The 21,232-nt window shown below is 35.4% G+C and overlaps 1 protein-coding gene across 1 annotated transcript in view; it reads right to left on the bottom strand.

Annotated features, from left to right (window-relative positions):
- Positions 1-21,232, bottom strand: part of LEMD3 (LEM domain containing 3) — a 65,509-nt gene that overhangs the window by 27,338 nt on the left and 16,939 nt on the right. Inside the window, exons 2-4 of the mRNA XM_030323140.1 lie at positions 8,497-8,534; positions 4,507-4,573; positions 2,249-2,316 (exon numbers count right to left, since the gene is read on the bottom strand). Coding sequence (XP_030179000.1) covers positions 2,249-2,316; positions 4,507-4,573; positions 8,497-8,534 — 173 coding nt within the window. The remainder of the gene's footprint in view (positions 1-2,248; positions 2,317-4,506; positions 4,574-8,496; positions 8,535-21,232) is intronic.

Raw genomic sequence — 21,232 nt, 5'->3', positions numbered from 1 at the left:
ATCATACTCAACACTGAAAAAGTGGAAGTTTTTCTTTGGAGATAGGAACAAGGCCAGGATAAGGATGTCTACTGTTGTCATTTCTATTCAATACATAGTACTGGAAGTCCTAGTTACAGCAATTAGGTAAGAAAATGAAATAAAAGGCATCCAAATTGGAAAGAAAGAAGAAAAATTATCTCTGTTCACAGATAACATCTTATATACCCTGCAGATAACTCTCTCTCTCATCCCCACTGACACAATAAGTAAATTCAGCAAAGTTGCAGGATAAAAAAATAAACATACAAAAACAGTTGCATTGCTAGACACTAAAAATGAACAATCAGAAAAGGAAATCCTATTTAAAATAGTATCAAAAAGCACACTTAGGAATAAACTTTACTAAGGAGATGAAAGACTTCTACACTGAAAACTATAAACACTGCTAAAAGAAATGCAAGACACAAATAAATGGAAAGACATCCCATGCCCATGGACTAAAAGACCCAATATTGTTAAAATAACCATGTTACCCCAAGTGTTTTACAGATAGATTCAATGCAATCCCTATCAAAATCCCAACAGCATTTTCTCAGAAATAGAAAAAATCCTAAAATTTATATGGAGACACAAAGAACCACAAATAGCCAAAACAACTTTGAGCAAGATCAAAGGTGGAAGCCTCCTGGTTCGTGACTTCAAAACATACTACAAAACTGTAGTATTCAGAAGAGTATAGTACTGACATGAAGACAGACATACAGACCAATGGAAGAAAAGAGAGAAATAAACTCACACATAATTGATCTTCAACAAGGGTGCTAAGAACACACAATGGGGAAAGGACTGTCTCTTCAAAAAATGCTGTTGAGAAAACTGGATTTCCTCATGCAAATGAATCAAATTGGACCCTTATCTCACACTATACACAAAAATCAACTCAAAATGAATTAAAGACTTAAATATAAGACATGAAAAGATAAAACTCTAAGAGGAAAACACAGAGGAAAAGCTTCATGACATTGGTCTTGGCAATGATTTTCTGGATATGGCATCAAAAAGCACAGGTAACAGCAGCAGCAACAACAGAAAAACACAGACAAATGAAACTGTATCAAACTAAACAGCTTCTGCAAACAAAGGAAATAATCAATAGAGTGAAAAGACAACCTATGGAATGAAAGACAATATTTCCAAACCATATCCAAAATAAAGAAATGACTCCTACACCTCAATAACAAAATCAAATAACCTGATTTAAAAATGGGTAAAGTATGTGAATAAACATTTTTCCAAAGAAGACAAACAAATGTCCAACAGGTATAAGAAAAGATGTTTGACATCACTAATCATCAGGGAAATGCAAATAAAAACTATAGTGAGATATCACCTTGTACCTATGAGGATGGCCATTATTAAAATAAGAAACAACAACAACAACAACAACAAAAACAAGTGTTTTTGAGGATGTGGAGAAAAGGGGAAGGAACCTTGGAAACTGCTGGTGGGAATGTGAAATGGTATAGACACTATGGAAATCAGCACGGACGTTCCTCAGAAAATTAAAATAAAACTATCATATGCAATTCCACTTCTGGGTATTTACTCAAAAGAACTGAAAACAGGGTCTAAAAGATATCTGCACCCCATGTTCACTGCAGTATTATTCACAATAGCCAAGAAGCAGAAACAACATAAACATCCACCTACAGATCAACGGATAAAGATAGTGTGTGTGTGTGTGTGTGTGTGTGTGTGTGTGTGCGCGCGCGCATGTGTGTAATATTATTCAGCCTTAAAAAAAAATCCTGTCCATCTTAACACTTATCCATCTTAATCTTCTGTACCCTTCTTTCATATACTATTTCCTAAAGATCACTTACAGTGGTTTAGAAAATTCATCTGCAAATTGTTTTAGCACCCTGAGATGACATTAATCTGGGGTGAAAGATCTAAAATAAATGACAATGGTTAGATGCTTACTTGCTTTCTTACATGCTACTTACCTATCTCAATTTCTCTCACCAATGTTGTTTGTACCCTTTCCAAATTAATGTGCATTCTCTCATAGAGAATGTTCTAAAACAAACTAAAACAGAAAATGTTGAGTAATTCTGTTTTCTCTATCTGCTCACATTCCACCAAACAATAGGCCCAAGTTTGTAACAGTACAATTAATCAAATGCATGGTACTTTTGATACAAGTTGTAATAATGTATATAAACTTTAAGAAAACAGCTATCAAAAGTCTAATTACACTGCTTACTTTTAAATATGCAGCTGCCTCTTGGACAGAAAGTGTTCTCTGACTAGAACTGCCACATTCATGATCTCCTGGAAAGATTAGCATATTATTAATTTTGAATCAGTACTATATTAAACAGAAGAAAACAAATACAATTAATCAAAATATTTTACAATTTATACAATTATAGGTTATATTATTATAATCAATAAAGAAAGAAGATAAACCATATTTAATTTCCTATTAAAAATCCAGTAGGTAATAGAAACAAACAATTATCTTTACATAAACCACCATCTTTAAATACATTTCTAAACAGTCTGGGTAGGAACATGTCTTCTTTGTATGTTTTCAACTAAATCACTGGACGGGGAGGAACCATGTCACATGATGCTTATCCACACATCTTGGCACACAGCAGGTCCTCGCCAGGTTTGCTGTTTTTCCAGAGGGGAAATTCACCGTGGTAACTTAACACATCTATTACCAAAGCTAATAATTCAAGGATTCAAATAAATTTGAATTAAAATGTACATTCTGCATATAAAGATAGTGCTAAGCCTATCTTTAGCAAGGTGTGTGCATGCCTTAAAAATTATTATAACAAAGACCAACAGGGAAATTAGATAGAAGCTTCTAGGTATGATCTGGTTTCTGCAAAGAAATGCATTACATACAGAATCACATTTTCCCTTTCTTATAACGATTTATAAGAGAATGCAGTCTTTGCTTTCAGGCTTTCTGTGGTTATTAGAGACCAATTTCCTCATATTGAACTTCAATTGTAAGTTTTTCCTGCCCTGTTTCTCTTCAAGTGGATTAAAAAAAAAAATTTTTAACACAAAAGTGTACTAGCTGAAGTAAACTTTGACAAATTTTTCTATCATAAAAGCAGTCACATTCCTATTTATCAGCTTTGTTCAAGTAGCCAGATTTTAATGGTCATAGTCATAAAATGGGAAGAAATACCTGTTAGATAAACAAGTAAGTCTTCAAACTTTATGATGCCTCTTCCAAGATCTAGTTTCAAACCACAGATCTACAGCAGAGGTCGGCAAACCACAGCCCACAGCCAAATCTGCCCTACCACTGATTTTTTTTATAAATGAAGTTTTATTGAAACATAGCCACAACTCATTCATTTATGTATTATCTATGGCTGCTTTCATGCTATAATGGCAGAATTGAGTAGCTGTGACAGAGACAAGTCTAGCACACAAAGCCCAAAAAACTTACTATCTGGCCCCTTCACAGAAAAAAGTTTGCTGACCCCTGCTCTAGAGGAAGGAATCCATATCTTTAAAAGTACCCCAGATCATGCTGATCTAGCACACTACATAAAACAGTGCTATAGAGACAGCTGTAGAAGCCTGTGGTAGCAACATCAAGAATTCCTAGCGAGAGTATATACTTAACTTATTTCTGGGTGCTACAGCATACCAAATAAATGTCATTAGTTTGCAGTGTATGAATATGACGGTCAGTCAAGGCAAAGAAGGTTTTTAGTGATATACACAGAATTCTGAGCATTCAAAAACTGACCAGTATTAAGGATCCAAAGGGAAAAAAAAAAAAACCAGGCTGATGTGAGGATGAGCAACTGTAAGGATCCTGAAATGCCTCCATTCAACCAGAGAACCTCCATATTTACCTTCCACCAATGAACTGATTTCTACAAAAGGATCCGCTGCATACAAAAATTCAGGAGACATTTTTCTTTTCTTGTAACTTCTTTACAAGAAGAGAATCCAAAGTCTCTCTTTTAGCTTATACGTGATACAAGAATAACTAAAAAAAGCTAAGGTAATAAACAGAGAGCAGAATACTAAGAGCAGAATATGAGGAAAATGCAATGATCAGTACAAAAAATTCTAGAATATATTTACTTTATCCAAGAAATTGATACCTAATCAACCACCAAAGAAAAATCTGCAGTTTTATATTTAATCTAGGATTTTAGTTAACTCGTTGCTTACCCAATCCAATTGACATTTAAGCTTTCAAAATTTTTTGTTACTTATTAGTGTAACAAAAAACTGACTTTAGAATTACATAATATATACTTCACCCAATACATATGGGCAGGCAGAAAAGGTCTTGACTAAATATGTTTATAAAAATAAAACCCACTATGTATAGGTAACAAAAACTTATAAAGAAAAGATTTTCCACAAACATAACGTTAGACTTGGGAAAAATTATTTCCACTGATATAGCATGCTATATATGCAAATTAATTTTCAAAACATTTTTAGAGACTATGAATGTGAAACAATTACCTGCAAGCTGTGCCAATCGATCATGAAGCTTGTATAAAGTGTTCATCATAAGATTTTTCTCACTTTCCTAAAATTAAAAGAAATGATTATAAAACATCCAATTCAACAAAATGTACCAAATAATAATTTTATTCAAAAAGAAAAACAGCAAATAATTTAAAACCACAGAAGCAACATAATCGGAAAGACAAATTCACACTTAAACAATGGCTACCATACTTTAAAAAAATCTTAATCTAAGAATCTAAATCATCACTCTAAACATTTTATTTTTCTTGAGGATTGACTGGGAAATTCGCACTAAGGTTAGTGCTAAAAAAAGGTCTCCTGTACAAAAACTCCCAACCACCAAAGCATCGCTCTCGGTCCCCCTGTACACAATGTACACTTACACATATTGTTCTTATGAGACTTCAAGGCTGCCCTCATGTTTTGCCTTAATCTGATTCAACCAAACAATAGGGGAATGAGTATTGACACTCCGACCCTCAACCTCTCCTAGGTCCCCCAAAGTGGTCCTGTATAAATTTATAAACCATTAAAACAAAACACACATTTAATGAGTATCTAGTACTAGGAATTAAGAACTATTCTCAGCAAAGCAAGAGGCCCAGTGATACAAGATGGTTCCTGTTCTCAAGGGCAAAAAAGCATACTTAAGTGTTAAAGCTGCAAACAAAATATAATGTGAATACAGAAGAGGGGGAGAAGGGAAGATCCATTTATGAAGAGAGACTATTTGAGTTGGGCTTCACAGTAAGAACAGAATTGACTAGCATCCTAAGAAGAAACACCATGAGCAAAGGCATAAAGGCACCGGTTATGTTTCTTACGTAACTAGTAGCCTACTTTGATTCAGCACACTCCTGGAAAAATAGTTTGGAGTCAACTGCTAGGGACCAAAACTAAGAGTTTGACTTCATTCTAAAAATTTAGAAGAGGGTAAGTAAAACAGACTTGTATATCAGAAATAGTACTCTGAACATATGAAAGGAAATGAGAGAGGAGACGACTGCAATGTCTAAGCACCCTGCCAAGAAGTCTAAGGCAGTGAGACCCCCAATTGAAAAGCAATCACAATTAAGGGGGACCAACACAAGCAATGGGGGAGTATAAGTTAGAAGAGGGGTAAGCTTATCACACTATCTGAAATAAATTCATGATTCCTGAGGGGGCTGGCTGTATCTTTATTATTTCCTTTCTTCTTGATGTGTCAAACAAAACAGTAATACTTATAAATACAAGACTAGGATATAAAAGGCTGGGAAAGTAACATTTATATGCCTAACAACATGCAACTTCACCCATTTATTTTCATACTTTATTTTCAGGGACAGAAAGACAAGTTTGTACACTATGAGTGGTATGCCTTTGTCAATGCAGCTTTCATCATTGATACTAGGAAGAAGAAAGCTCATTGAAGGCTCCACCAGAGTCCCTGGTTTTATGGAAGATGGTTGGTAGAGATTAAGTGACATTCCTTCAGCTGACTACTTGCCTTCCAAACCTTAGCTTTTTTCCCCCCTCAATTCTATCTCAACCAAATTCTGAATCAGGCTAGACCTTGTCTTTGTAAAAGCCTAAAAATCCAAACCGTAAGAATTGGCATCAAGAAATAATTGCTGGGGCTGAAATCCAAGATTCTGAAAGGTATGCATTTGTGACACATTAAGCCACAAAATAATTTTTTAATAAATATATTCAATATAATAATTCAATATAATTTAATAAATATATTCAATATAATACATTCAATTCAATATAATAATTATAATATATTCAACATAGTAATTTAATAAATATATTCAATGAATATATTCAATTATAATAAATATAATTCAATATTATAATATAATATTCAATATAATGAGAAAGAGTTCTAATGATAGTATAGCTAGTTGTGGACTCGATACATGAAACCAAGGTAAATCTGATTAAGCTTTGGGATTAAAGTAGTTAAAAGTTTTAAAGTTTATTTCCTCCCTTATCTGGAAAAGAGACCAATTTCCTTTTCTTTCATATGTCCTGATCACGCCCAATCCCTCTCCCCTTTCAAAAACGAAACTAAATCCAAAAACTTGACACTTGTCCTCTGTGATTGATTACATCTTTAATGAACATCAGAGGCCTGGAAATAAACTTCATTTTTTGATTCACAGATATGAACACTGGACTAGATGAGGAGAAGAAATAACAAAACCTAATCAGATGTAACTGAATCCCATAAGAAAACATACATACATGCTGTTTCTTTAGCATTCTCATAGAAAATTTAAGCACCCAAAAGGCTAAACTGTAATTTTTTCAAAAATTATTTCTCCAGTGGCAATTTATTCAAAATGACCATCTATATATTACAAGGGTCTCAAGTGCATGATCAACTCAATTATCATCTAAATAGTTTTTATGTAATGTTATTAATGTGAACACATCAATTTTGAGGAAGAAATAGAAAGGCTCTGGCTCAACTATCTTTAGCACCAATGTGCTAAACTAGAAATAAATCTGAAAAATATGTAAATCGAATTTTAAAGTTACGTTCTTACAGAAACTTATATTGACTTATAGTTTCATTATAGTCTTCTTCCATTCTGACTGCTTTTCCAGTGGTCTCCTAACATTCAGCTTGAAAGATGTCTCACACTGGCTTTCCTAATCACCCTGACAGCAAGTTAAAGATCTACAAATAAATCCATATTTAAAGTAAGCTTTCAAGCAACCTTTCATTAAACAAAAATGATTTTATACTTTAATTTGAAACAGCTAACCTTCCATTGTTTGTTTTGGTAAGGTCCAGATTGTTTTAGTAACCCATACCATTCTTTGAAGCAAAATTCTCATTCTTGAGTGGCAAAAAATCAAACTGTAGGGCAACTCTCCCAAATTCTCTCGTATATCGTCACCTTTACATAAGTTCCCTCTTCTACCTTCAGCCAACTTTCTCCTCAAGGAAATTTCCAATTGTTTGTATCAAGTCTCTGATTAAATGATGATAATGATTTTACACACTTAGCATGGTGCCTGGCACAGAATAAGCACTTAATATAAGTGAACTGCCATTATCTTCATTACAGTTATTACTATTATTTAGAGGTTCAGAACTTCAGTTCCTCCCATGGGGAAAATTATACAGAAGAAAATAAAGTCCTGTATTTCTAACATTCAGTGAGTATATTACACGCATTTAAATGATGATGCCAACAGCAGCATACTTAATACGGTTACTGACAAAGTCAACCTGCGTTAAAACAAATATCACCACAAAAGAATATTACTAAAAATAATCACTACAAAGTCTCACTCTAACAATCTACAGTAATATTTTATGGATTTGATTATACATTATTACACATCCTTCAGCACAACAAACAATGTTTTATATGCAGGTCTACATTAGTCAATTCCCACCATAAATTAATAACTAACTGTGCATTATAATATGAGCTCAAATACCTTAATCTTTAAGGTGCCTGTAATGATGGTAAGTGAAAAATATTTTCATGTGAGTAAAATTTAGGTTAAAATTAACATTATAGATCCTTTAAAAAAGAAAAGGAAATCATAAATAGGTAGCCTAAGAAACATGTGTCTTTCTAAATCTTTTGCCTTCCTGATGGTTGAATAGGCATGCCTATGAGCAAAAGATCCAGAGAGACAAGATGAGGGCAAAGAGGACAAAAATTGTCAGAATATCCAGCAACTTCAACAGAAATACTTCTAAAGGTTAAAACCAGATCCCTAGGTAACGTGCCAATGCCATTTTACGTGGCAGTTGGCTATTACCTTAAAGTGATAAACAATTCTGCTCTTAGGAGAAAACCTGTTTCAGATTTAACCATATTATCCTTAAAGAATACTCAAAATAAGAAAATTTATTGTTTCAGTTTAAGAGAAGTTTTAAAATTAACATTTTTAGTTGACAGTTGTCCTAATACTTTTATCATATAAAACATGAGACAAAAACCAATATTATGATCTTCTTCTACTTACTTGTATGTTTCCAAATGTTTCATCAAAGGGGTTTTTTACTATCAAGGAAAGAAAAGAGAGAACCATTAGCATCATTTGAGAATAAGAATTAGAATCCCCCTAAACAAGCTCTCTGAAATGCCAGCATGCACTCTGCTAAAACTGAACGTAAACACACTGATGATAATAAAGGTTAGGGTGGTGATTTTTGAGACTTGCTATGTTTACCATTCTTACTCTGAATCTGTGGTTTTCTCTGTAATAACTGAGAGCAGTGCTCTGGTGTCTAAGTGCCTGGGTTCGAGTCCCAGTTCCATCACTTACTAGCAACATGAGCGTGAACTAACATCTACCTGGCTACTCTAAGTTGTAGTTTCCTCACTGTTACAGAAAGGATGTAACAATGATTCCTACCTTGTGTAGTTGTTGTGAGGATTAAATGAGATAAACTAGATAACATGACTGGCCTAGTATCAAGCACTTAATACATGTTACCTGTTACTGTTACTGACTACATTGTTTCCACCACCAAACTTGATTTCTCTTCAAAATATAGATTAAAAGCAGTTGCTACTTAAGGAAATCTACAAGATGCTTTAAAACTAAACAATTCTTTCAGAATTCTGACTTCCAATGGTAAAACAAACAAAAAACAAAACAAAACAAAAAAAAACCCTCCCTAATCCTTGCTAACATCTGGAAAGGTGACAAGAAACAAATATACAAAGTAGCTAAGAAATGTCTCAATATCAAACAACTTTACCTTTCCAATAAATATTATAAAAAGGATTTAGTACTTTGCATCCAACCTCCCTACACCCACCTCTCCTAAAAAAAGATACAAACAAACTTATGGCTAAATATCTCTCATGGTTATTATTTAGAATCTCCTTTGTATCATCTATTTGCAAATTACATGCAAAAATATTCAAAGCTTTCAGATACCTGGATCTCTATAATCCAGGTCACAACTAAGACTAACTAGCCTACAAAGTAGTTCACACTGACCAGGTTTCCTTTCTGAGGTGCTTTTCTATTTTTATTTGAGAAAACAGGAAGTCCCATAGGAACCAGGAACTGCCTGATTCTAAGAAAGTTCATGTGTGAGGCCAGTTTAACAAGGTACAATAAAAAAGCAAGGAAAAGTATATCTTACAATCATCTAAAGGGATTTTGTAGACACTTTCTAAAGAGTAACAGGGTTTTAATGCTAGAAAAGAAAAAATTTTGAATGATAAAAGATCAAATTACTCAATAGGGGACTAGGAAGAAGAAATAATACAGCTTAAAGATTAAATAAAGTGTTATGAATCAGAACACACTTAGACTAAAAAGATACTTAATAACAATTTTTATTAATGTAAAATCTGAACAATTTAAAATAAAGTTGTATTTAGTTCAATATACTACCAAAAAAATTGCCTTCTTGATCTACTTAAACTGATCACACAATACTAAAAGGTCAAGTATTTTATTTGCTCTTTATAAGAAGAATAACCCTAAAAAAATTAAAACACGCAGTTCTAAAAACAGGTTTTTTAATGTCTGAAGAAAAGTCATGAAGATAGCCTTTTTTTTTCTTTTGACTTTACACAAAATCCTTTTTGTCAAGATTATTAAATGGAAAACTAGCTCTTCAAGTATCTCCATGAAGCAGACTGTAGATGTTCTCCCCCTGGACTGTCCTACTGTGAATTTCTCACAACAGGCATCACATGACACTATTTGTTTGCCTGGAGCCAAGCACAGTACTGGGCATACAGTTGGTGCTCAAAAAGTGCTGGTTGTGCTATCTAGGTTACATTCATCCTTCTTTATTCTGTTCTGTGTGTTAACACCGCAGGAGGCTGGAGAAGGGTAAGTTCTGGGAAGGAAGGGGGACGGGATAACAAAGAGAAAGCTACAGAGCAGAACAATAATTCTGTTGAAAGCACTGCTCTCTCTGCCCTTTGCATCCTTCTAGATTTCTGCCTCTCGGTTAATGGGCTGAGATACCCAACAGTGTATCTTAAAAGCCAGTAATATACTTTCCATCCTACACACCTTATGTTAAGAAAATTTTTCCCCAATTTCCTATGACAACCACCAGCATTTTTGCAGCATAACTAATTGGCTATAAAATCACAAAAAATAAAAGAGGGGCATTCGTCAAAAAGGACATAATGAAATATGTAAGATGAATAACAAAGTCAACAAGACTTTATTATGAAATAAAAAATAACTGAATACATCAAAATGTAGCATACATTCACGGGAATATTGTGCCAATAACTGATTTTATTTTGTGGATTATACCTAAGCACTTGTCTTCAAAGTGTTTTGTTCATAGTATTATACAGTTTTTTGCTTGTCACTCACTAGCCATCGCACTTTTTCTTTTTACACTAAAATATCTTCTTTCATTAAGATAGGGACCAGTTCATAAATACTAGGATGCATATTTGTAAATAAGCTTCATATCGTGTCGTGTAACACACTTCTACACTGTTGTTTGTTCCTGGCACATTGTCACATATCCACTGATAGACATTCCAAAGTTTATGGGAAACATGGGTTCAAAGCTCTGCACCACTGTACAGACTATGATGAGGGCTAAGATTTATATAAATAAAAATGGGACTACTTAGTCAATGGAGAAATGAAACTGTCAACCAGTCTGATGAAAGCAAACTATCAACCAGTTATTTATCTTTTATGGCAAAATTACTGTGTCATTAAAATGCTTGCAGCAAAGATGCTTACAGCAAAACTACCTAGAACCACAACTATCACCTATTAACAGACCTATTAAATCAATAAGAAGCAAAAAGTAGCCTTGAGATTAAGCTTTAGAAGGAAACTTCATCTAAAAACAGCAATTCTAAAAAAGCAGCATCTTTTTATTAAAAGATTTTTCTTTATTTTTAAATAATCTCTGCACCCAATGCAGAGCTCAAACTCACGACCCTGAAATCAAGAGTCTCCTGCTCTACCAACTGAGCCAGCCAGGTGTCCCTAAAAGCAGCATCTTTATATACCTAACTTTTCTTCAGTATTTCTAACACCATGTGTTAGTATCTTTTATCTCATCCAAATTACCTACAATATTTAACGGAAACAACACATATTGCCACCTCACCTTTAGTGAAAATACTCCCTGATCCCACCAATTGGGCATTTATAGAGAAGAAACCATATTCCAAAAGCATCCCACACCCAAAAAAAAACAAAAAAACAAAAAAAGCCACCTCATTTTCAAGCCTCTTTTCTAGGCATGGACCTGAGAGATAAATTCTTATCTCTTTTCCTAAAGCAGTGATAATACCTCACCAATATTTCAAACTTTCCACTTCTATCCCCTAAACAGCACAACCTTGAAGTCATTTTAGACCTAGTACTGTCCTTTATACCCTACACCCCCAATAGCTTCTCTTAACTGAGGTTTTTTTCTCAACTTCTGAGGTTGAGAAAAACTTCTGAGAAAAACTTCTGAGGTTTTTTTTCTCAAATCTTCCTGGTTTCACCATTTCTCCTTCCATGTTCTTGTCCAGATTGTTTCAAACCTCAAATACACCAAACTTTTCTTAAGACTTTCACTTCTCATTCCTTTAAACTCCCCCAATGATTGTAAAAATCAAATTCCTAAAAACGTTTCTTTAATTATACTTACAAGATCCTTCAAAATCGTCCAATGATTTCCTATCACATTTTGCTTCAAGGAAATAATTCTAACTTTGTGATACTTTTCTATTTACTTAGACACATTGTTGACTCTGATTCTCCAAACCTTCGTCTCGCATCAATCCCAAAAATGTTATTAGTTTTACTGATCCTTCCCATTAACTTTTTTTCATTCTCTTACACTGAGATCAAATTCATTAACCATTACGAATGCCCAGGTAAAAAGGAAAAAATGAAGTGTATCAATCTATAAAAGTACTCACAAACTATATGTTTAATGTTGATCAAATAAATTGATATTGTCCTCAGAAAGGCTCCAGTTTGGTCACTCAATGCCAGTAAATAGAAGAAAAGTCTGTGGTGCCCAAAGTTCCTCCACAAACTCAAAAAGTTTTTTCATTTAATAATTATTAAGTATTTTGTGCTAGGCACTGGAAATGTGACAGTAAATAAAATTTTAAAAATCCCTGCCCTCAAGGAGTTTATGTTAGAAAAGACAATGAACAGACACATTTTAAAAATACAGTATGGCAAATGGTTCTAAGTGCTCTGCAGGTAAAACACAGGAGAGAGGTGGTTAACGCGTGGGGGAGGAAAGCAGTATTAAAGCAGATGGTCAGAGAAGGCCATACTCAGAAGAATGCCTTTGGAGGGAAACCCGAAGGAGCACAGGGAACAAGCCATGTGGACACTTGAAGGAAGAAGTTTACAGACAAAAGAATAAGAAGTGTAGAGGCTTGGAAGTGGTAGCATGCCCACCATATTATTCCCAGAAATGGAACAGAGTGGCGAGGGCAAACAGCAAGAAATGAAGTCACAAAGGTAAGTTTACTTGAGGGAGCCAATAGCTACAGATCATGTAGGGCCTTGGAGACTTTTAATATTACTCTGAGCAAGAAACCTCACAGAATTAGAAGCATTTTATCTGGCTTATGTCTTAAAAAGAAAAGTGCATACAATAAGAGGTGACCCACTCTCAAGTAAGTTTAAAAATCCTAAGCATTTAGAAAAGAAATGATCTGCCGTTCACGCCTCAGGAAAACTGCGGAAGTGGCACATTCAGGACGCTTTCCTCCTGCTTTCTCTGGATCAGCACAGCCAATTTCAGTCAGCCTCGACGTTTTTCTGTTCTGAGTACCTGAAACTACCCTCAATTATCAATCTGTATACAAAAATATTCTGCCAGGAGGAACTGAATAGACATTTTTCTACAGACATACAAATAACCAACAGGTACATGAAAAGGTTCTCAACATCACTCATCATCAGGGAAATGCAAACCAAAATCACAGCGAGGTATCAATCACCTCACATCTGTTCGAATGGCTACTTTCAAAAAAGATGAGATAACAAGTACAGAAGAGGGTGTGGAGAAAGGGGACCCTGTGCACTGCTGGTGGGATGTAAATTGTTGCAGCCGCTCTGGAAAACAGTATGGAGGTTCCTCAAAAAATTGAAAATAGAACCATCATATGATCCAGCTAATCCCACTTCTGGGTATATATAACCAAAGGAAATGAAACAGGATCTTAAAAAGATGTCTGCACCCCATGTTCACTGCAGCATTGTTCACAACAGCCAAGACATGGAAACAACCGAACTGTTCATCAACAGATAAGTGGATAAAGAAGATGCGGCACACACATACATACATACACACAATGGAATGTTATTCAGCCACGAGAAAGAAGGATATCCTGATACTTGTGGCATGGACGGATCCTTCATGGCATGACGCTAAGTGAAATAAAGTCTGACAGAGAAAGACAAATACTGGGGGAGATCACTTACATGTGGAATTTGAAAAAGTCAGACCCAGAAAACCAGAGTAGAGTAGTGGTGACCAGGGGCTGGGCAGCGGGAGAAACAAGAAGCTATTGGTCAAAGGACATAAATGACTAGTTATACGATTAACAAGTTCTGGGGATCTAATGTACAGCATGGTGATTATAGCTGGTAACACTGCAAGTTGCTAAGAGAGTAGATCTCGAATGTTTTCAACACACGTAAAAAATGGTAATTATGTGACAGGATGGAGGTGTTAGCTAAAGCTATGGTGGTAATCATTTTTGCAATACATAAATGTATCAAGTCAAACACGCTGTACACCTGAAACTTACACAGTTATATGTCAACCATAATTCAATAAAGCTGAAAAACAGTTCTGCCAGGAAGACATTGAGCCTTTGATCTTTCTGGTCTTCTTCCTTCTGCTTATTCTGTCTTCAAGGTCCCGTGTGCAGCTCTGCTATAGTCATAAAAGATGCCTAACCGCTGCAGTTCACTGCAGTTCACTGTGACCTTCCCCTTTTCAGAACCCCTCTGTATTTACTTCAGTATCTTTGCTAACTTATATCATGATTTAACTATTTGTTGGGGCACCTGGGGGGCTCAGTCAGTTAAGCGTCCAATTTCAGCTCAGGTCATGATCTCGCGGTTCGTGAGGTGGAGCCCCACATCGGGCTCTCTGGTGTCAGCACAGAGCCCACTTTGGATCCTCTGTCCCGGCCCTCCCTTGCTTGCCCTCTATGTCTCTCTCAAAATAAATAAATATTTCCTCCCCCAACAAGACAGCAAAATCTCTACCTATCTCAATGCCTTGAGGATATTTGATGCTAAATATATACTGAACAAATAGCAGCTTGAAGGCATACTGCAGTCTCCAAGAATAACAGCTTCACCAATGCCAGAGTAGTAGGCACTATAATCCTGATTACTCTGCAACCTTCTTCTTTGAATAAAAAGGAAATAATATTTATTGAACTCTTAGTAGATTCAGGAATACTGATGCCATGTACGCAGGAGGTAACTTTCACCACTATTTTAAAGCAGGTATTACTCCCATTTTTATGTACAGAAATACAGATGCATTATGAGATTAGGTTGCTTTCTTGCAGTTAACAGTTTTAAAAGCAGAGATTCATAACCTACATCTGACTCCAATGCCTACATTCTTTTCATTATATAAAAAACAACTACAGAAAAGAAAATATTTGTTTTCTTTGGTTTAAGGAAAGCATTCTTCTCTAGAACTCTCAGATATGGAATTATTAAACTTCAATCTCCTTATGATATAATACATGAAAAATGCCCAAATGGGAATGAAGAGAAGACACCGCTGTTAGAGAATACACAAGGAAAACTTTTCAAAACCAAGTACCCTAACTGTAGTCCAGGCAAAGACGTTCCAGGGTATATCAACCTATAAAGTGTCCCATGTCCACCAGGGGCAGCACTGGTCACTCCCCTGCTCTCTGCCGCCATGACACTGTGTTCATTAAAGCTACTATGGGGCGCCTGGGTGGCTCAGGTCAGTTAAGCGTCTGATTTCACCTCAGGTCATGATCCCGCAGTTCGTGAGTCCAAGCCCTGCGTGGGGCTCTGTGCTGACAGCTCAGAGCCTTGAGCCTGCTTCAGATCCTGTGTCTCCCTCTCTTTCTGCCCCTTACCTACTCGCGCGTATTCTCTCCCTCTCTCTCTCCCTCTCTCTCTCCCTCTCCCTCTCCCTCTCCCTCCCTCAAAAAATAAACATTAAAAAAAAAGTTCAGTCTGGAAAGCACTAACTGCAGACAGGCACTTTCAAAGACAGTCTCTTATAATTCTAAAACTCTATGACCTTAAGGCTAGGTTTTAGTCTTTGGAAACTTCAAGTCATCTAGGCACAGTTAAATTCAGCTAACTAAATGACCAATTATCTCTGTGAGTTGTACCTTTTTGTAAACAGACATTCAAGCTCTCAAATCCCATCTTCTAGCTTTAGGGGTTTAAACAGAGCATAATTATATATAAGGAAATGGGGGGGGGGGGCAAATGTTTCCAACAGCTGCAGAACACTGCACCTGTGTGTGTGGCAAACTTCTACATTTCACCATCAGCCAAACCGATCTAAAAATGGACACGGTGAACAAGGCGGCACATTCTTCTGCAACATAGCACATTGCCCTTTTGTTCTCTGAGAGTTCTCTAATTGTTTCATAGCTCTATTAAATATAGTTATTCCAAAAGACAGGAACAGTTCACATCAAGTATACTTAATATATTACTGTGAATATGGACATTACATCAGCAAGCAAAACCAAGTTTTATGGACAAAAACTGGCTACTATAAAACCTGCCTAAGGTGAACTCTTGTACCACCCCTGTTCTACTCATAAATAAACTTTCCATTTTAACTCCACCTATCCATCTGGATTTACAGAGGTACAGACCTAGATGGGGATAGCAAGTGAAGAAGGGAAAGAGGGCAAAACCTCAAAAGCTTCTCCACTTTTCAGATCCTATAAGACTCTCAACTTTTCACTTGCCCTGCTTTAAGAGAGGCAACAGTGTGCACTCCTTCCAAAAAAAAAACCAAAAAACAAAAAAACCAAAGAACTATTCTTCACGAAAAACAGAACATACACCATGATTTTATAAAATCAAAGGAGTTTTAAATATGGATATCAAAGTACTAAAAACAAATACTGTGTCCAAGAAAATAAAAGAACAAAACTTATAGTTAAGTTGGCAATGGCCTTATTATTTGGTTGGTTCTTATTCTTCATCTCTGAAAGAACAATTATGGCCTCTTTCAACCTTGTCATCATTTGAAAATCTCACATTTGCTCACCATAAAAATGAAGATTCCTTGGCGGGGGGCGGGGGGGCAGCGAGGGGGGGATAGCAGACTGTAATTGAGATGCCCGTCTTTATCCAAGCACTAATTTCACATTATAACTGTACCTCAAGTTTGAGATCTCTATAACAAAAACTGTAAGTAAGGCTTCTAACCACAGATTGCTCAACAAGTATTTATGGAGCGTATTCTGTAAACCATGTTCTGAGAACACAGTGCTTAAGGACTAGTGGAGATAAACGAGTAACTACAATATATAACATACTCAATACAACTTTAGAGTTTAGTACCAAGTACTTTACGAGTTCAGAAAGGGGTAAAAATTTTTTGCCTAAAATACTTTTGAGCCTTAAAACAAACCAAGAGTAATAAAATGGATTGAACTATCGAAAAATGCAACATAAATGAACCTCAAAAATATGCTGAAAAAAGCCTCACAACAGAGTATTCTCTGAATCCACTTATGAAGTTTTACAACACACAAAACTACTTTATGGTGAATAAAACAGTGACAGAGTATTGATGTGGCATGAGTAAACTCATGGAGGTGAAGGCAGTGGTCTCTCTCTGCAGGGATTCAAGTTGCACAGCTGGATGCATTTGTCAAAAGTCATCTGATGGTACATTAAAGACTAATACATCTGACTGTATGTGAATTTTACCTTAAAAAAAAAAGAACCTCACCCTCAGTAACATGCATGACATATGTAAATATATAAAGTATCCTGTGTTCAACTTACTCTGAAATACAGTTTTTGAAAGACAGAATGATGGATGGACAGAGTGATGGATAAGATATACGACAAAGCAAATACAGAAAATGCTAAAGTAGAATCTAGGTGTGGATACATGTGTGTTCACAGCATCAATTCTTTCAGTTTCCTGTTTGAAAGTTTTCGTAACAAAATGCTAGGAGAGAAAAAGTATTAAAACAAAATATTTACTGATGATGCTAAAATCCAATCAGAAAACTGGCAAAAGATCACTTTGATACCCAGACACATCAGGTAAAAACCCTAATTTTAAATATTGTACAAGAAAAACATTCTTTTCCTTCCAATTCAATCTAAATTTTTAACAAATCAAAACTGAAAATTTCCTTTGCAAAAAAACTAGAAAAGTTATTGTAATATAAAGGTTTTTTTTTTGGTTTTGCCTTGTTCATGTATTTTACATGTACAACTTCAAAATACATTTATCTTTTTTACTAAAATAATGTCAGAAACTTGGCATATAGAAAAATATCCATAGGAGCTTGTGTCTAGTAATTTTTAAAGAGTAAATGTTTCACAAACATTCAAAATTCTTTTCTTACACGCTTCACTATCAAGTTGGAGGTAATTCACTTACCAGTGATTTTATAAGACTGACTTTATTTACCTAAAATCAATTTATTACTAAATTTGAAAGCCAGATGACTAGAAGATCAAGAAAATATCAAAATACTACACATTTAAGAGACTTTAAGAATCTACTCCTTCCCAAAATGAGCTCTGCTATCTTAATAGAGCATCCATAACTCAAGATTTGACAGAATTATTGATTACTGAATCAGACTTACTAAAACTGAAGTTCCCATTCAAACAAAAATGTTTATTCAAAAGACTTTTACACTTTAAGAAAATTTCAAAGTTTACTCTAAGATAAAATATAAAGTTAATAATGAGCCTCTTCCCACCACAACACACACACACACACACACACACACACACACACCCTAAGTTTTAATGGCTCAAAACTTCAGAGGGAAACAATTGGCTGCTGTCTCCACCTAACTTTGTCAGCTAAAGACACTTCTGTACCTTACTGATGTTGGGAGGAAAGGTAGTATATAACACATTCAAAAAAAGACAAAGTGATATGTCTACTTAAATCCTAGCAGCCCATCTTACTATACCGCTCAAGGTCCAAAAGTTTGAGTGCTCTGCTTTTTCAGTACTTTCACAGATCTCTTCTTGAAAACCACTTCTGCACATATGCCAGTTAAAGAATTATGCTATTGCATGGTGACAAGTGAATAGAAAAATAAAAGCAAGTCAACCCACAAAGGTTGGATACAAACCTATAAATAATACCAAGCATCTGTGCAACAGATAACTTGGCACCCAAACGAATTTATGCTAATGCAATACTGTAATCTATTAAACATGGTGACGGCTCACTGTATTAAGAGATTTTAAACATTAACTGTTACACACTAGAGACTATCTATGACACTTCCTCAAGGTTTACACTGCCAAGAATACAAGTATAACTGTATTATAACAAGGTCTGTTCTGAAACAATATTGCTAAATGAGAATTGAGAGATCCAAAAGGAATCCGTGATACACTGAACAACCTATCCCCTGTGCAATGCAATAAAGCAACATGCATTTCCCATACAATTACACACCAGAGCTCTTCCAGTTTATATTCTCAATTACAATGCACTGTGTCTTCACACTGTAAATGATTACAGATAATTAGCTTTGTGTTGCACGAAGGCAATGTGCAGACAAGAAAACTGGAGAGAGAAAAGCTGCAGTGCAATGAAAAGGTGAATAGTACTAAAAAAAAAATCTAAACGACGGTTCTCGTTTCATTTTTCTAATGGGGATAAGAAGTGTAGCTGTTAAAAGGCAAAAGGGCATTATACGTATAAACAAAGCAAAAGATTAAAGTATGATCAAAACAAACATATGAACTGAATGTGGAACTGCAAAGAAAATCCCCATCATTGGCTTTATGACCAATGTGCTTAAAACTTACATCTTAACTTTTGGCTCTGGAAAAAAACAGACAGAAATGAAAAGTCACCAGGGAAACAGAGGTATTTGAGTATGTCATCATAAGGTCCAAAACAAAACCACTGAATAAATAAAAATGTAAGCAGTTACGACATGAGGTAAACTAGACTAAATAAGACTGTTTTTGTTGGTAAGAATATACAGAACCTTAAGAATAAAATGCATGCTTCCACATGAATGAACACAGTGGATGTTGGAATCATATCAGATTTTCAACTGACATCTAACGTCTCAGATGAACAGAAAGTATCTCTTCACACTGAAAAGGTAGTGGGGTAAAACTCGAGAGCAAGGAATGCTAGTTCCAACATGTATGACTTGTGTTCTTGGGCACTGTAGTAACCTAATGTAAAACAGAATGTTTGTTAACTATGCATAGAGACACTGGTGGGGACAAAGGGAGATTAATAAATCTCAGCTTTTTCTTCTTTTCCCAACCCTAGCAAGAAATAAAAAATAAACAGCACTCAGATTACAAAATAACACAATAGACCACTACTCCGCTTTTAATTTGTCTCTACCCTGGAGCTACTGGGAAGAAAGGACAAAGTTCTCAAGAAGATCTGTGAGTTAAGAAGAGAGGAAATGAAGACCCTAAGGTAAAACTCCCTGCCAAAAATTTTTATAATGCCTGAATTTTTTACTAATCGCCAAAATTTTCATTTATCACAGATAGAATCTGAGATAATAAAGATCTTGTATTTAAAGTACAATTATCTTGAAAAGATTAGAGTTTTTACCAGTTGGTAAGTTAGCCAGTCAGTCATTTGAACATGACAACTGATCCCTTGACATTCATTATGAATGTCTTAAAAACAAATTCTAAAATATAACCAGTCTATATAATTTCCTTATAGCAAGCTTTAAAAGCAATAGTTCTCCATGTTTTTAAATGTCTATTAATTTCTGAGAGACAGAGAAACAGAGACGAGCGGGGAAGGGGCAGAGAGAGAGGGAGGCACAGAATCCCAAACAGGCTCCAGGCTGCAAGAGCTGTCAGCACAGAGCCCGACATAGGGCTCGAACTCACGAGCCGTGAGATCACGACCTGAACCAAAGTCAGACACTTAACTGAGCCACCCAGCAGCCCCAAGGTTCTTCATTTTTTAAGTAAAAGGATCTCTTCATTTGTATCAAGATGTTCAGATCCCCACAACAGTACTTTTAACACTCACTTATTAAGAAAATATGACAAAATTCTACGAAGAAAAATATTTTGTTTTCTAACCACAGCAGTATTGGTATACCATTGAAAACAATACACAGTATGAGAGGAGCAAATCATTTGTTAGGTCCTCGGACAACCCTTTGTAATGGGTACAGCCCCCAAGACGTTCTCAGCCCATAAGTTGAGAATTACTGACATAAATTCTAAATGAAAAATGTAGGCACCAACTACTCTACATACAAAGAAGAAGGATGATTTAGAGAGGTGGGGCTAAGCTCTGATTCCATATTGGCTCAATTCTCACTAAAGATAATCACATTATCAAACTTTATCATAAAATCATATGATTTTACTATCAGAATTCTACAATATTATGAATTTAATCAAATGGCTTTCCCTAACATTTGGCTAAAAGTAGCTGAACTGAGAGGATAAAAGGAGTTGAAATTTGGTAAAGGAGAGAGTATGTGAAAGAGGAATGCAGCAGAGTACAATGGTTAGAGGATGAGCTCTCAGCTCACACTGC

This window comes from Lynx canadensis, chromosome B4 (assembly GCF_007474595.2).
Source record: "Lynx canadensis isolate LIC74 chromosome B4, mLynCan4.pri.v2, whole genome shotgun sequence".
Classification (NCBI taxonomy): Eukaryota; Metazoa; Chordata; class Mammalia; order Carnivora; family Felidae; genus Lynx; species Lynx canadensis.
Note: the sequence above shows the minus strand (reverse complement) of the source record. Positions and strands in the feature narration are given on the sequence as shown.